Here is a 17,157-nt window from a genome sequence, read left to right as displayed (position 1 = left end):
TGTCTTGCTTGTGATTACCATGTACCATCCTTTTCAAAGTTAATGTAGTTTTAGAAATGTATAGTTTGGCAGGTTAATTATTTTCTACATTGTGAGCTTCAAAGCCAAAGGTAGGCTGTTACTAAGCAACCCATTTCTGCTTTAAGAAGACTGACAGTCATCCTTCATCAGTCAGTCCACAGATCCATCCAGTCAGGGCACACTAGTTCAGTTTTACACAATAATAGCCTTTATTCATGAATAAAGAACATGTTCATAATTGGAAATAAAATGACTATGGCAAACTCAACATTTTAAACATTGTAACAGACAAGAGTAAAGTAAAGCTTGCAAATGCAATAGTAGTGCAAACAAAGATATTTAAAGATCCTTCCTTTAAAAATAAAAAAAAGTTAATTTTCCAATAATTGTCCTATGATTTTCTTTTCTTACATATTTTCACTGCATCAACAAAGTTTTGCTAGCATGGTAAATAAAATAAAATGGGTTGATAAAAGTGAACCAATTCAAGTTAAAACAAAATTCCTACAACGTTAAAAGTTTGAGCATGTGAATAGCGCTGAGGTAAGTCTTGCTAACTGCTTGGCTTAGTCCCAAATGACACCCTGTTCCCTATTATAGAGGGCACTGCTTTTGGATCAGAGCCCTAAGGCTAGTGCCCTCTATAGGGAACAGGGTGACATTTGGGACCTCCTCTCCATCCCTCCTTTTCTCTTTCTTTGTGCTCTCTTCCTCCAGGACTCTGCTACCGCTTCAAGCCTTTCTGTGCCTGCTTCAATAGCGTGTCAAAGTCCAGCTCCTCCTCCTTACTTTTCGCTGGAGTGGGATCCACCTCTTCCTGATTATAATCTAGGGAAACAAACCAGTTCAGTTACCAACATGCTGTTTTCAACCTGTTTACCCTGCAATTACATCTGCGACCCTGTGCATGTGACTAATAAACTCATCTAATCTATTTCCCAAGAGGGGAAAGCCTTCGTCCGAGAGGCCGATACACAAGCTTAATAAACATAGGGTGCCATTTGGGACCACCCTTAAAAGGTTCTCTCACCTAGGTCGGCGTACGTAGATTTGCAGAACTGCCGCCTGCCCCCGAAGCAGAGGTCAAAGGGCAGCTCGTCAGGTCTCCTCAGCTTGTAGCCGTTCTCGATGGCTGCGAACGCATCCTTCATGTTGTAGAACGTCACAAAGCCGTAGTGGTCGCTATAGAAACAACAGAACCCAGGTTAAGAAACTTATTTCCTAACCACTTGACATGGACAAAGGTAAGTCATTTAGTTAACCTGGTCAAATACGTGTTCTATATATAACATCAAGTATGATTATTAGGGGTGTAACGATCCATCTACTACATCGATGTATCGATTTATATTCCTATGATCCAACTACATCGATCTGTGCTCGGCGAGTTGGCCTTTTGGACAACATATATCGATCTAACATCGTTTTAAAATGTAATAAATCGATTGTATCGATACTAGGAAATAACCCATTGGATTTAAGCACGTCAGACTTTATATGGATGTTTTTTCTTAGCACTTTTAATGATAAAGGCTTTAAACATTACTCGATTCAGTCTGCCTATCCGTGACGTCATCGCGCCAGCAGCAGCGCAAAGGCGCCAAGACAACAAAACAGCATGGCGGACTACAGAGGAGAAGCCGACGAGCGAGAAATTATCAAGCCACCATTGCGGTCCTTACAAGAAACAGGAATCTAGGAAACTTCACCTGCACTGTCCAGTATCCAGGTATTTATTTCAGTCACACTGGTTGAATTTTTGGCTAAAAGGTTACTGAATCGATTTCAAGTCACTGAATCGTTTCAGATCGTATCGTTCTAAATGAACCAATATCGTCCTTGAATCGTATCGACAACCACAAATCGTGATACAAATCGAATCGTTGTTAAAACGAATCGTTACACCCCTAATGATTATATCTAATGGGGGAGACAGAGGGACAGAGAGAGGTGAGGAGGACCGAGAGAGAGAGAGAGAGGTGAGGGGGAGAGAGAGAGAGAGAGAGGTGAGGGGGAGAGAGAAAGAGAGAGAGAGAGAGAGAGAGAGAGGTGAGGGAGAGAGAGAGAGGTGAGAGAGAGAGAGAGAGAGAGAGGTGAGGGGGAGAGAGAGGTGAGGGAGAGGGAGAGGTGAGGGAGAGGGAGAGGTGACTGATGCATTTTGACCATCTCTTTTGATGCAGAGAGAGAGAAAGAAAGAGACTCACCCCCTGTCTCTAAAGTGCAGGGTGCATTCCTCCACCTCTCCAAACAGAGAGAAGCGTTCTCTCAGCTCCGCGTGCATCATGGTCCTCTGGATGCGGCCCACGTACACCACCCTGCGCTCATCCTGGCCACACAAAACAATGGAGGAAGGGTTGTCACTATCTGGCCAAGAGGTGAAGTCAGAAGCCGATTTCTACAATTGAATCTTCTTAAAATCTGATTTTAAACCCAAACATTAAAGCTGAGATCTGCAAAAGGGGAAACGGTTCCATAGGTCTCCCCCAGGTCTCATCTGTTATGTTTTGTTTTTGAGGAGGAGGAGATGAGCATCCAGCAACGTCATTAAAATAAATCGTAGTACATGCTGTTATATTGCGCATGCAATGATGTCAAGAGGGAATTAAAGTGTTTGTTGTTTGAAGTAACATCTTTGTTGTTGTAATATCACAAACTGAGGTGGCAGTTTCACCGCAACGGGTTCCAACTTTAACCCTACCCACACTGCTGCTAACCTTATGCCTAACCTAAACGGAAGACCAAAAAGCTAATTTTGGTTTCCATAAATGTTTATGATATAGCCAATCTTCACTTTGTAGCTTGGCCATCTGGTGGGAACCAAAGAGGACAGTTGCGGCCATTTTGTCTCCAAATCAATCAGGAAGTAATTTCACATTTACATTTAACATCTTAAAAGTATACAAAATGTATTTATAAAATGTTAACAGCAAAAACACAATGTGTACCACGGTTTGTAATGTACTACTCAGTACTCACTATGGCTTTTAATTTTTGATTCCTCGTATATTGTTGCCTCTTTCGTTTCCTGGAGTCACCGACGTTGTTAGAGCTTAAGGTTGGGCTGAGGGGAGAGGAGGAGAGGAGGAGAGGAGGAGAGCGTGAGGGTGAGATGGACCACAGAAAACCAGTGTGGCTATAGTTTAATCCTAGTCTAATACAATCATTCAGAACTCAACTAATAATACACACCCCTACATTTAAAAAAACAAATCAAATAACAAGAGTTATAAAAAAAATTAGCAATGCCATCACTGACCTGTAGCAGTGCCTCCTCCACCTCTGGGTCCTCCTGTACGCCAGAGTGGTGGGGGACCTGGATCTAGACCTGGACCCAGACCGAGACCAGGACTTTGATCTGGACTGGGAGCGGTTCCAGGACCGTGACCGTGGGTAGTGTAGCCGGTACCGGCAGGGAACCGGGGAACGGGAGACGGAGCTGGAGCAAGAGGACGAGCAGGAGCTGCTTTCAGAACGTCTGGGACAGAACCTGGTGGGGGAGGGGGGAGGAGGAGGGGGAGGGGGGAGGAAGAGGAGGGGAGGAGGAAGGAGGAGGGAGGGGGACCGAGAAGGATCAGGAGGGAGGGAGAGTTGGAGGGGAGGAGGAAGGAGAGGGATCAGGAGGGAGGGAGAGGGATCAGGAGGGGAGGAGGAAGGAGAGGGATCAGGAGGGAGGGAGAGGGGAGGGGAGGAGGAAGGAGAGGGATCAGGAGGGAGAGAGAGGGGAGGGGAGGAGGAAGGAGAGGGATCAGGAGGGAGAGAGAGGGGCGGGGAGGAGGACGGAGAGGGATCAGGAGGGAGGGAGAGGGATTGGAGAAAGAGGAGAGGACGTGGGTTAATGCAAGAAAATACATGTTGGGGTGGTTAAAAGTTTGTGTAAACTTAAATGACTAAAACCAGATATAAAGTATGTAGAAGATATAATGGAGCTATATATTTTTAAGATCATCTTTGAGAACTAAGAATCACCTAAATAAAAAGTAGACAATCAGGGAGAATAAAAAATAAAAAATAATTTATGTCATTGATATTGTTGTTTGTTTGAGTCACTCAGATAGCATAAATCTATCTGAGTGACTCAAACCCCCCCACCCAACACTAACTCTGCCACAGCTGCTGAATAAAATCACTAATAGTTTTTCCTCCCCAACTTCAATTCAAGAGCAATAACAGTCACCACACATAACTTGAACCTACCTCTTTCGGGGTGGAGAGCGAGACCTGGATCGAGAGGAGGAGGAGGAGGATGAGGAAGATGAGGATGAAGGGGACCTAGAGCTAGAGTCTGAGCATGAAGACCTGGTCTGATAGCGCTGGGCCGCACTCCTACCTCTGGCAGGGGGACTGGCTGAAGGAGGGGAGGGGATGCAGGGGCTGGTTCTCTCTTCCTGCGTCTCCCCTGCAGTAATGGCCTCCGTCCTAGAGGGGGAGCTCTCTGTAGACAGCGGAGGAGAGTCTGAGGGAAGTTCTGTCTCTGGAACAGTCCTGGAGTCGACTGGCTGCTGTTGGCGCATATATTTCCCAGAGTTCTGTGCGCCAGGCACTGCGGAGGAGTTGGTGATTGGTTGGTGGTCGGGGAGTATCGTTTGTCTTTTGCTGCATAGCGTAGTAGTATTACTTCCTGGTTGATCCTGAGATAGACAGTAGTCGTGGTCCGAGGAGACAGACACTGCTGTCTGGAACTGAGAGGGGGTGACAGGGGGCTTTGGGGGAAGTGGGTGGGCCTTTTTGGGTGGTAGAGGACGGGGGTCGATGATTTGGATGGCCTTGGGAGGGGAAGGTTTAGGGATCGCCGGTTGCTTCCTCTGAGGTGTGACAGGGGTAAGGGGTTTCCAGCGCAGCTGTGCAGGGGCCTGTTCCTGAGTGCTGAGAACGTTTTGAGTGCTGAGAATGTTTTGGGTGCCGAGAGGTTCCTGAGTATCGCGAAGTTCCGGAGATCTGAGGGGTTCCGGAGTTCTGAGGGGTTCCGGAGTTCTGAGTGCTTCTAGTGTGTTGACAAGTTCTGGAATGCCAGCGGGTTCTGGAAGACAGAGTGTTTCTTGGGTGCTGAGGAGATAGGCACCCAGCAGTCTCAGCATCCCTGGAAAGAAAGGAACGAATGAGATGATAAACTGAAGTTCCGTTCTAAAGCATGGGAATAACCATAACAAAGTCCTCTGAGCAACTGTGCCGACTAAACTATAAATTAAGATGAAGGAACTTGTTCATCCCAAATGACGCCCTATTCCCTTTATAGTGCACTACTTTTGACCAGTGCCCATATATGGCTAAAGTAGTGCACTAAGGAGGTTATAGGGTGCCATTTGGGACGCACCCCGTCCCCCGTCCCCCAATAGAAAGGACCTTCCTTTAATAGAAAGGAACCTTCCTTTAACTCACCTTCAGTGTTGTTGCTCAGCTCTTCATATCTGACAGGGCTCCTGTCTGGACTGGCTTCACGTTCACTCTCAGACTCCTCTTTGGCTGTGGGAAGAGAACACAGCCACAGGTTAGACAAGATCAGGGGCTGAATGTATCCAGCGTCTCAGAGTCCCGATTTAGGATCAGTTGTGCCTTTTTCCGTCACCATGTATAAGATTACAAGGACAGGGGCAGCTGGGATGTATGCGTCAACCAAATCAATACATCTTTAATACAAATCCCAGAATGGATGGGATATATTATAGGCGGAAGAACAACGGGAGAGAGTTAACAAAACCTCACTGATCCCTCACTCACCTTGTGTCTCCTCAAACCGCTCCAGAAGGCTGGTCAGATCTGTGGCTTCGATTCCTGCAACGTGACCAAGAGAAATCAGTTTCTGAATGTAGGGACAGTAGCAGTTCATCAAGGTGAACTTTCTGGTGGCCTAGTGGTCTAAGCCACTTAATCCGGAACACATATACCGCTGCAGCATGGGTTCGAATCCAGACCCCTGCTATTTCAGCAACTCTCCTCTCTCTATCCTCTCCTATCTGAAAAATATGAGAGTGGGACTGCCCCACTCCTTAAAAAATAAATAAAAAAGATAAACTTTCTGAAAAGCAGTCATCAGTCTAGTATATGTTTATAGCTTTGATTCCTGCAGCTGAACATGGAGACAATCACTTTCTGAATGCGTCTTACAAGAATTTGTCACAGGATGTCACAGTAATCACAAATTATACATTTTTGTTAATTTCACACCAGCTCTAACTAAATGAAATATAATCTACTTTTAGCTTAATTAGCTTAACCTGAAGAAATATATGCTTAGGGCGTAGTTTCCCCTCAGTACAGATCTAGGATCAGATTCCACTCCCCCAATCCTCACCTTAACCTGTAGTGAGTAAAATGCTAAACTGACCCAAGGGATGGTCCCCTGTAGCTCAGTTGGTAGAGCATGGCGCTTGCAACGCCAGGGTTGTGGGTTCGTTTCCCACGGGGGGCCAGTATGAAAATGTATGCACTCACTAACTGTAAGTCGCTCTGGATAAGAGCGTCTGCTAAATGACAAAAATGTAAATGTAAAGATCAGTCAACTTCACCCTACACCAAAATATATATTTGTGTTATGGCTTACCTGTGCCGCAGTTGGGGGTCTGTATGCAGGAGCTACTCTCTGGAGAGGTGGACAGTTGGACATGGGGGAGGTCCCCGAGGGCTACCCACTTTGCCCTCTCCATCTCTGGGTAAGGAGCAACAGCAGGGGTGGGTGGATGGACTGAAGGGCTGGAGGACAGACTTGCCATTACTGGTGCACTTGGGGAAAACTTGGACCCTTCTGGTACAGTCTCGATCTCTTTCCTTGTGCTGAGAGAGCGAGGCTGATCCCCTTGTTTCATGGTCTCTGCAGAGGTTTGGGTGTGAAGTGTTTTCCGATATGGTTGTTTGGTGGAGAACCTCCGCTGGATCTCAAGGAGGAGGCCGGTGCTCTTCAGGCTTGGATCCCGGTTGCAGAACACCATTTTGGGCTTGGGCGCCGGAGTCTCCTGGGTGGTGGACGGAGGCGGAGATTGTTCCTGTTCCTGCTGCTCCTGGTTGGTCCCATGACTCCTATCAAATCCACCCAAAGCTGGACGGGTTCCTGGTAGTGGGACCAGGACAGGGTTTGGGGGGTCGCTACTGACCGCAACAGCACTCCTTGCTGGCCTAGTCCTGTTCTTGCCCAGACCCGCCACTGGGTTCGAGTTCAGGTTGGGACTTGGTAAGGGACTAGCAGGAGAGATGGTCTCAGTCCAAATAGACTTTAATATACCAACATCATCAGCAGATTTAGATTCCATTGAGTTGCGGTTGGGCTTTAGAGCTGAGCTGGCAAGAGAAGTCTTAGTCCCACTTCCTACAGGCTTTGATCCATTGACGCCAATGCCTTTACCAGGTTTACTGGGACAAGCAGGAGAGACGATCTTCATCCTAGTCTTAGATATAGGCTTGAATCCACTGACATCATCCCCTGTTGTACTTCCTATGTAATGATGTGTGGGACGTGTGGTCGTTGGTCCCCACATGGTATGTTTAGGTCCTTGTAAACAGGGTATAGGAGGCAACTCCTTAGGGGTTTCAGGTAGCGAGGGCCACTTGGTGGTGTAATTCTCTGGTTTCGCCATCACAGGTAGTCTCTTCTGCTGGCGCAGCAGGCGGTACTGCTGAAGACTGAGGGCAGGTCTGGGCTTGGACTCGCTTTGCTGTGGTAGAGGCTCCGATGACAACTTATCTCCGGTCCGTTCAGATAAGTCAGTTACAACCTGATGTTGGTTGTCCTTTGAAGATGCTGCTGAAGACTCTGGAAAGGGTGTTGTGAGGGAAATGGTTGTTGTTGTTTCGGTGTTGTTGTTGAAGTCAGAACTAGGGATTTGTCTGGTGAGCTCGCTCAAGTCCGGGAACACGTTTAAGTCAGGTTCGTCTGCAGCTGGTTGCTCGTAAGACGTCACCAGGACAGGTCCGAAGCTCACTCTTTTTTTGTTCTTGGTCTTCTGGCCTTCTTTGGGCGCGTCCCATTTCACCAGTAAACTTTTAAGTCGCTTCACTTCTTCACCTCTACTTCCCTGTCCTCCATCCCCCTCTTTCTCTATCCCTCCTCCTGAGGGACACTCGTCATCCGATCCGTCCACATCAATCTCCTCGTCGCTCGCTTCCGAACCGGGCTTCGTATACCTCCACACCTCGCCCTCCAGGGGTACCCTCTGGTCCGCTCTCCGTTCCCCCAGAGAGTAGGCCTCCTGCCTGGGTGTGCCGACCCAGTCCTCCCCCTCCTTATCCAGGCTCACCCTCAGGCAGTAGGGGTGCATTAGTTTCACCAGGTCGACCAGGGACACTGTAGAGTAGTAGCCGTGGTCGTTCTCTACAGAGTTCAGCGGTCTCACTTCTGATTGGTCGGGGGAGAATTCTTCAGAGTCCTGATTGGTCAGATTGAAGCCCTGAGTCGGACTGTGAATGTGGACCTTGCTGCCCTCCTCCTCCTCCTCCTCTCCTTCTGCATCACTCCTTTCCTCCTCCTCTCCATCGCTCCTCGGTATGGATGTGGGGGTGGAAGAGGCCTGGGCTCTGGGAGTTAGCCTAGCCCTCCTGGGTCTGTCGGTAATGACCGCCTCAACCTGTAAGGTAGAATGACGTCAAGACTGTTACTCCAGGAGAGGTAGCTATGCACATAACCGTGCTTGCTATTTTTCCTCTTTATTAAAAAAAAAAATATATATATATATATATATTTTTTTTATAATAGAGATATAATTCTCTATATTATTTTTTTATGACAAACTCAATCCCATACAGTGCAGTATACTAATATTTTTTGTATGATTTCCAAACTATGACAAAACCCAATCCCATACAAATGAATATGAAATCCGTTATGATAGACATTTTATTTAGTACATTAAAACGAATGCAAATCTATAAACTGTTTTTCTTATTTTAAATCAAACAAGTTACTCTAGTGCAGAGCTCTCCCTGTGGTACTCGTAACTTGACTGCGCCTCGAGAGGAATATTTATCTGGCATGGAAATAGATCAACTATTCTCCAATGGGGCTCTCTGATTGTTCTATTCTTTACTCATTTTGTTTGCAGAGGAAAAGTAAATGTGGACTGTTCCAGCATCTTCAAAGTGCGCCTCGGCAGAAACATTTGTTTTATGTTCCATATTTTTTTTGCCGTGTCAGCCAATGTTCCCGCTTAGCTGCGCGTGTGCCGCGCACCTCGCCTCGGACTGAGCAGATGAAATATCAGCCCTCGTAGAGAATCACCAGATAGAACTTCCCCTTTAGTTAACACTGTCAACGTTTCGCTCTACTGTGGGAATTGTGCTCGAACCAACGCAATATTAGCCACTTTCAATGCAACAAAACAAACTATGCAAGACTTATTAGTATGCAAAACTAACTGTGCAAGAGATTTTGTTGTAGGCAGAACGCATCAGAGTAGGATTCTATTGTATTGACAGGCACGACTCAGGCACATACTATACACAGACCGGTGCCTCATAACCAATCAGAGCTGCAGTAGGCCTATATGCAAATAAACCATTGCCATATATGGATCATATATGGCCATTCACTTTGAACTGGACTGTCTTTACAGCATGAGAGGTCGTGAGTAGATGCGCTTGTTTTGAGATCAAAGCGAGAGCTGCATGTAGCCACCTGTGTACATTTGTTCATATCCTTTGCTAGTTAGTGAGTTATTAGCCCAGTTATAGATCATTTCAAGTCAACAATGGGGGAGTGGTTGCTTCCTAAAAGAGCACAAAATGTGTGCATTTCTAGACATCTTTGAAAAGCAAGTCAGGTAAAGAGCATTTTTATGTCTTAAAGGGGCAGTGTTGTATTTTGAGACTAAGTAGCCAATAGGCAGAGGGAAGCATAATTTGTCTGATTCTCTGTAATAATGGTCTGGGAATAATAATGCATTTTATTTTGTAAAGTAGTTTCTTGCATCAAACAACATTTTCAGTCACCTCCTTGTTTGAAGGACAAGTGGATAAACAGGTTATTGTCAAGCCCTGCATGTTTTTTTACAAAGGTCTCACGTACTGTAGACCTACATTGAACACCACACATTTGCTGCTACTGTAAGCTGAATGATAGAACAGCTACTTCCATGTTTAAATGTTATGGGATGCATTCGTCTCCCTTGTTTTTGATGGTAGGCTACTCTGGTAGGCCTACATGATGATCAAATAGCCACAGTAGCCTACTTGGCCACTGTTAAAACTAACTTAAAGCGGGTACAGCCACAGTGTTCACACTAAATGCGCGCCGGAAGTTGCACAGAATTTTCACAGCGTTCAAGTTTGCGCTCAGCAGACCTGATATTTGCTTAGTGACTGAAAAAATGTGAGGGAACATTGGTGTCTGCAATGATTTTGCTGTGGCGGAGTGCCACAGCTAAATCACTGCAGCGGAAACACTGCATTATGCCGATTCTGTTGAAAATGTGCAACAGACGTTTTGCAACAGAAAACGTTTTGCAACGAAAATGAGTTTCTATTGGACAAATTCAAGTAGGACCCTCCTCGTTTCATTCCGTTTGCTTCTTAAACAGTAAACAGTTTCCGTTGCAAGACGTAATGAAAAACACAGGAGGGTAGCTTCCAGGAACAGGGTTGGAGTGAAAACCTACAGGAGGGTAGCTCCCAGGAACAGGGTTGGAGTGAAAACCTACAGGAGGGTAGCTCCCAGGAACAGGGTTGGAGTGAAAACCTACAGGAGGGTAGCTCCCAGGAACAGGGTTGGAGTGCACTCTTCTAGTGGTCCTTTTGACATTGAAATGACCTCTGTAAACCCAGATTAACAGGTGGGATTACCAGTAGCAGTACGGCTAATCTCAATCTGACACACACACACACACACGGACTTCCATAAAAGAGAAAGGGATGAGGTTTCTACCTTTCCAACAGAGGAAGAGGGGGATGAAGAGGAAGAGGGGGTCTTTATGGAACGAAAGAGTGGTTCTTTATCAGGTGGAGACCGTGTTAAACTCAGCAGCCGCCTCAACTGGAGAAACACACAAAACAGGAGAAACACAGTTATTACAAAACAACAATCACGTCCTCCCAGACACACACCATTTTCACGATGACTTACAGATCAAACCAAAATAAAAGCAGTACCCCTGATTCTCATCAAATCAAGAACACCTGGGACTGTAGTCACAAAGCGTCTCAGAGTAGGAGCGCTGGTTACTCTAAAACTCAATTGATTCTGAATCACACACAGACCCACACTTGGTTTTACCCACCGGTGAGTTGTCCCGTAGCCTCTGGTCAGAGAAGACCCCGGTGTCAGGCAGGGTGTCGAAGGGAGACAGGGTCTCATCGTCAACACTGTCCAGTATCTCTGTTAGTGCTGTCAACAACGTGGACTCACACTCCTCATCCAGTCTGCTCCTAGTCTGAAAAACAATGTCATTCATTTCTGAAAAACGTATATATATATATATATATATATATAAAAATAAAATACAAACGTCATCATTCATTTCTGTGACAGGAAACAATCGTTGCAGCAGAACAGACCGAGTGTGTCTAATTGGACAAGTTCATGTATACCAGGACTTTTTCCTCCACATGACTCCAAATTGACACTAGAAAATGCAGGCGACCCCACTTGGAAACATGAAATTCCCTAGTTAATGCTGTGTTCATATTTACTCAACTTTAGGTCCTGCAGGCTGTCCCAACACATAACAATAACATGAAAGATCATTCAAATAGTGTAAAAGGCCCTTAGTTGACACTATAAGGTTGTATTCTATACCCATTTGAAGATGTAAAAAATCTTAATTTGTTTGATAAGATTACAGATTTTCTAAGGAGACTCCTTTTCAATTTCAGGGGACTCCATTTCAATTTCAGGGGAACCCACATTGGGTCCCGATCTGAAGTTTGGGAACCACTGATGTAGAACCTGTCTCGGACGGGAACAGGGTCTACATCAGGGGCGTAATCATTACGTAAACCGTTTAAGACCCAAACAGTAGCAAACAGAGCAAAACAAGAGTTTCTATTGGACAAATTCAGGTAGTTCCCTCCCCGTTTTGTTCTGTTTGCTTCCTTTTAAAGAAACGCTTTGCAACAGAATCGGCGTAATGAATACGCCCCCAGTATATCTGAACATTGGCCAACATTGTGTCCTACTACTGACCTCTGCAGTTACGGCGGAGTCTTCAAACATAGCCAGGATGGAAGGGTCCAGGCAGGAGTGAGTGTCCATTTCCAGAGCACTGACTTTCCCTTTACCCAGGACAGCCTGTAACGCACAACAAGATCAGAAAGGGAGAACAAGTTAAATCACGTGTCAGGCAAATAGGCTGCGCTTACACAGGTAGCCCAATTCTGATCTTCTGCCCAATTATTGGGAAAAATATCTGATTGGTCAAAAGAGAAAGCAAAAAGATCAGAATTGGGCTGCCTGTGTAAACGCAGCCTATAGAAACAGTTGCTCAATCTCAATTAGTCTTTCTGTGATTCCACGCATCCTATCTCCTCTTCTCTTTCCCAACCGTATTGGAGAAAGTCCAAAGTCCGTCCCTTCTGACGTTATTCTTTAATGTAGCTATGCATAAAGAGGAAGGATGAGGGGAATCAAAGAAAGATTCATTGAAAAAAAGTGAACGTATTTCTACTAAAAGACACTTGAGCAACATAACTCAAAAGGGCAGTCCGAATACAATAAAACAAGCTGCTAGTCATTGTTTGTTTGTTTGGGCTGTGTTTGTATGCTTCTTCCCATCAGAATGTGTGTGTGTGCGCATGTCCAGCCATGTTTTCAGACTGTTGAAGAGCAGCGCCCTGAGGCAGGGGTGGAGGAGGGAAATGTTCAGACATTCATTCCCACACTTCAGAATGATTTATCCAACGAGGTGTAATAACAGCAGCACAAAGTGTCCCGCGCATCATAAGAACCTGCGTTGTCATAAAAGTGACAGTTAGCCCATAGTAGTATGCACTCGCACTCCTTGACAACGACAATGGTCTAATATGATTACGGGCTGCGTCCCAAAAGGCACCCTATTCCCAATGCAGTGCACTATTTTTGACCAAGGTCCATAGGGCTCTGGACAAAAGTAGTGCACTATACAGGGACTAGGCTGCCATTTCGGACTGTCCCAGTCAGTGTTCTTTTGTCAGTGTCCCCACGACCAATAAGTATGTGGGAAATGAGATTAGACTGGGAACAGTAACAATGGGAGCATTGTAAAATGTGCAGACTGGGGAAACCAGAAAAGCGTGACGTGGGGTAACAACGTTATTGGACCCATCCCAAATGGCACTCTATTCCCTATATAGTGCACTACTTTGGACCAGAGCCCATAGAGTCCCTATGTGTTTCGTATGTACTAATCCTTCACTACACATGACGTTCCCTCTCAGGAAATATACATTATTTTAATTGAACGGGGATAGGACAGTAGTACAAAGACGTGGAGTGTTGAAATAATAGGCCACTGTAGGCTACTAGGTGCCTGACACTCACTCCTATTACCGTCAATGTTAGGCCTATACAATCACACTAACTACAACTCTGTTTATCATTAATGTTTCCCATGTGAGTACAGCGGCTATAGCTAGTTCAACAAAACAAGATCCTGGGTGTTGAGAACAGTGTTGACAGGTGCGAATGATATATGGATAATGTTTACTGAAATGGGTGGTATGCAAAGTCAATTAAAATGCAATGATATAAGATCGAGTAAAATAACGGTGCATTTTAGCAGAATGAGATTGACTTTTGTATGAACCCATGGTTGACATAGGTAGCATGCCCAACACTTGGACCGTACCAGTTCCAACTTTACAAATGTAATGTGTCCCTGTCTGCTATGAATGGGACAGTGTGTGTACGTTCCAGTACTTTGCTAAATATGCATGTCGGTAGCCACGTGAATGCAGAATATTCGAAAGAATAAACTCAGATAATTTAATCTTATCATTTGCTTTTGATCGAGGCCAACCGACAATTCATTGTTACCAACTTCCGCATACACAACACCACCAGTCATTAGAAACTGCGAGCCCACCAACAACTACTAGCAGCAGACAGAACTTAGCGTTTTTCGAGCAGAAACTTGGCTGACTACCTACTTAATTCTAGCACATTCCAAGCGAATTCAACTCACTGTCACCGCAACTTAGCCAGTTATTACTTTGTAGAGACAAAATAGTTTTTGCATAGCTAAAATCGTGAAATAAAGGAAACAACATAGTTAGCTAGCTACTTGTCACCAGCAGTTATTTTCCCATGCCACCATGCGATTCGCAGCTAGCTTCCACTAGCCGTTAACATCCACGTGTAGGCACCGCGTGATTGCTTGCCTTTTTCAAACACGAAAAATAGCCGAAGCCAAGTGTTTGAAGTAATTTTTATTTGGCCACATGTATGCCGAAAAATCATGTATTAAAGCCGTACCTCATTGAATGCGTTTGTGGTCAGAAATTCCGTGTTGCCGGTGACTATATTCTCATCTTTTCCACGCCACTGCGCCGCCATTTTACAGATCCGCACATGGCTTCGTTCAGTGTAGCTAGGACCGTTGCCATTGGTCAGCGCACAGACACGTGATCGTCAGCACACGGAAGTTGCCGCTAAGCGCAGATCTGGGATCAATTTCTCTTGCTCAAATCATAACCAAGTACTGTTTGGCAAGTAAGAGCAAAACTGACCGGAAATCAGATCTTCATCCGATACGCTCCTGCTCTTTGCTCTCTGGCGAAAGCCCCAAATTACAATATCAATGTCTTTGATATTTAAAATGCGATTGCTATCATGCACCTGCACAGTAGTTAGCTTCATCATGTCAAACAGTCAATGCATGTGTCATATTGCCCGAAACCAACTTCAAAGGATGTTATACCTGTCAAATAATTGTCTAGTTTTATGTCAGATGTTAAGCCTTGTTCACACTGGCAGTTTGAAGTAACTCAAATAAATAATAATAATATGCAAAATTAGTTTTTTGCATATCTGATTCAAATCTGAGTCAGATATTTCAAGCCACATTTCAAACCACCTTCGTAGGTGGTTTGAAATCACATAAATCTGATTCCTGGCCATGTGACTTGTCTGAATGGTCAAATGCCCTTAAGTGGTTTGCAGACTGTTATTTAGCATATATTGTTGCTTGCTAGCTACTCTGTTGACAGTTTGACAAGAACATCTGGGGCCTGTTGCACAAAACTAGGATAAGGGATTAAGCCAGGATATTTTGGTGATCCTGGCTCAATTGATCCGTAATCCGGTTGCACTAAAGATGGATAGGGGGCAGGAGGATATGTTATGGTATAAATTACCATGGAGATTTATTCTGTGGAGCTAGCCTGCTCCAGACCAGGCTAAATTCCAGGATCTATTTAATCTCATCCCTAATGTCAGTCAGCAGTCACCACAAATGGAAACCAATAGTTATTTCACTGCTCACTATACATTGTTATCACATATAACTAGACCCACTGTCATTATTTAAACGTTTGTGATCATTAATTTCAATGATTTTGGATAAAAAATGATTTTTAGATGATGTTGCTATCATTAGATAATTTACAGTTTCCCATAGACTATAAGGCTATATATAAAATGATAGAATATTAGGGCCACAGAGGGGAAAAAAACAGAAGTCATAATATTGTAACCAGTTGTTTTAAAGGAGGACAGTTGTTAAAAATGACAGATGTGGGGCATTTCGTGAAATTGTACTTCAGTATGGTTTCATAAACAAAGACATGCTGATGTGCCAGAATATTAAGTATCACATTGTCATAAGTATCAAAACTGTAAAAACAATATGTAGCTTTTCTGCAGAAAGAACCAGCCTCATAAATTTATGACTTTATCCTTTTTCTTCAGTGTGGCCCTAGTACTCTGTCATATAAACAAATACACATTCCATATGAATATAAAAACACAATGTGTAACATTATGTTCCTTTATTGAATAAGGACAAAACAAAGCAGGTAAACCATCAGCTCCTTTCGAAACTGAAGTCACAGTGACTCTACAAGATGGAAAGCACAGAATCCAAGCATATTATACAAAATGATACATACACATTCAAAGGTCTGTATATAACACACCCTGCATGTCTGCACACTAAAATAAATGCAGGACAAATCCATACACATCAACTGAACAGACAAATGAATGGATGCAGTAGCCTCCCTGCAGCCTTGTATTACACACAGTATACCGCACAAACATCATAAGAGGCCAAATTCGTAAAAAACGAACCCAAAAAAACCCAAATTCCTCTGCCACCGCAGGACATATTTAACCAAAATTGAAAGCACACATACTAACTAAAATAATTCAACACATATTGGTCCCTCAGCAGCCGACCACTGTCGTCATCAGGGAAGATTGCCGGATTGTCCCAGTCCATGGCTGGTGGCACTCTGGGGGCCCTCTCCTTCCTCAGGCAGGCCACATTGTGGAGGACAGCACAAGCCACAGTAATATCACATGCCCTAACAGGGCTGACCCTTAATTTGTGAAGGCAGTGAAAGCGTGCCTTCAGGAGGCCAAAGGTCATTTCAACTCTGGCCCTGGTCCTGGCATGGGCATGGTTGTAGGCCTGCTGTGCTTCCTGGGGGTCTGTGAAAGGTGTCAGGAGAAAAGGCTGGCAGCCATACCCCCTGTCTCCCAGCAACACACCAGAGAATTCACCTGTCAACACAAAATCTCATCATTACTACCTCATAAACACAGTGATATTCTTGACACAGCCATGATGGTTATAAATAGGGGTTGTGTGGCTTACCTTGTGATAGGCACTGATAGATTTCAGAGGCCCGAAAGATTCTGGAGTCATGGACTGAGCCAGGCCATTTTGCCACAACATTGCTGATCACACAGTCAGCATTGCAGACCATCTGAAATCATAAGATGAGGAATATTACACCAATCAATGCACATCACTGGCAATGCAGTGTTCGTCAATGGACAATATCAAAAAGTTATGTTCACCTGAACATTAATGCTGTGAAAGGATTTCCTATTCACAAAATCGGCCTCATGGGCACCTGAGGGGGCTTTTATCCTTATGTGTGTGCAGTCCACTGCACCAATGACATTGGGGAAACCTGTCACACAAAGTAATGAGTATCCTACTATGTGTTAACAGTTGTCCTGTAATTTGTAGATCCTCTTACCTGCAATCCTATAGAACTCCTCTTTGATGTCACAGA

At 44.7% G+C, this 17,157-nt stretch overlaps 1 protein-coding gene across 1 annotated transcript; it reads right to left on the bottom strand.

Moving 5' to 3' along the window:
- Window positions 1–359: 359 nt before the first annotated feature.
- LOC121534280 (peroxisome proliferator-activated receptor gamma coactivator-related protein 1) lies at window positions 360–14,502 on the bottom strand. The gene is made up of 13 exons (XM_041840896.2): window positions 14,387–14,502; window positions 12,122–12,226; window positions 11,217–11,369; window positions 10,865–10,972; window positions 6,560–8,573; window positions 5,737–5,790; window positions 5,398–5,481; window positions 4,216–5,098; window positions 3,278–3,508; window positions 2,998–3,082; window positions 2,226–2,347; window positions 1,052–1,203; window positions 360–849 (listed from the first exon to the last, which is right to left on the bottom strand). The coding sequence occupies exons 1-13, from the start codon at window positions 14,465–14,467 to the stop codon at window positions 746–748; spliced, it is 4,176 nt and encodes a 1,391-aa protein (XP_041696830.2). The 5' UTR covers window positions 14,468–14,502; the 3' UTR covers window positions 360–745.
- Window positions 14,503–17,157: the final 2,655 nt, after the last annotated feature.

The sequence above is a fragment of the Coregonus clupeaformis genome, chromosome 20, assembly GCF_020615455.1.
Source record: "Coregonus clupeaformis isolate EN_2021a chromosome 20, ASM2061545v1, whole genome shotgun sequence".
In the NCBI taxonomy this organism is placed as follows: Eukaryota; Metazoa; Chordata; class Actinopteri; order Salmoniformes; family Salmonidae; genus Coregonus; species Coregonus clupeaformis.
This window is presented reverse-complemented; position numbering and strand designations above follow the sequence as displayed.

What these genes read in the sequence shown, in the direction of transcription:
- LOC121534280 (XM_041840896.2), bottom strand. Translation starts at nt 14,467, where the DNA reads ATGGCGGCGCAGTGGCGTGGAAAAGATGAGAATATAGTCACCGGCAAC. An exon ending in GCTGAGCAACAACACTGAAG is followed by an intron (nt 5,099 to 5,397) that starts GTGAGTTAAAGG and finishes CTTTCTTTCCAG; the next exon opens with GGATGCTGAGACTGCTGGGT. An exon ending in CGCTCTCCACCCCGAAAGAG is followed by an intron (nt 3,509 to 4,215) that starts GTAGGTTCAAGT and finishes CTCCCCCACCAG; the next exon opens with GTTCTGTCCCAGACGTTCTG.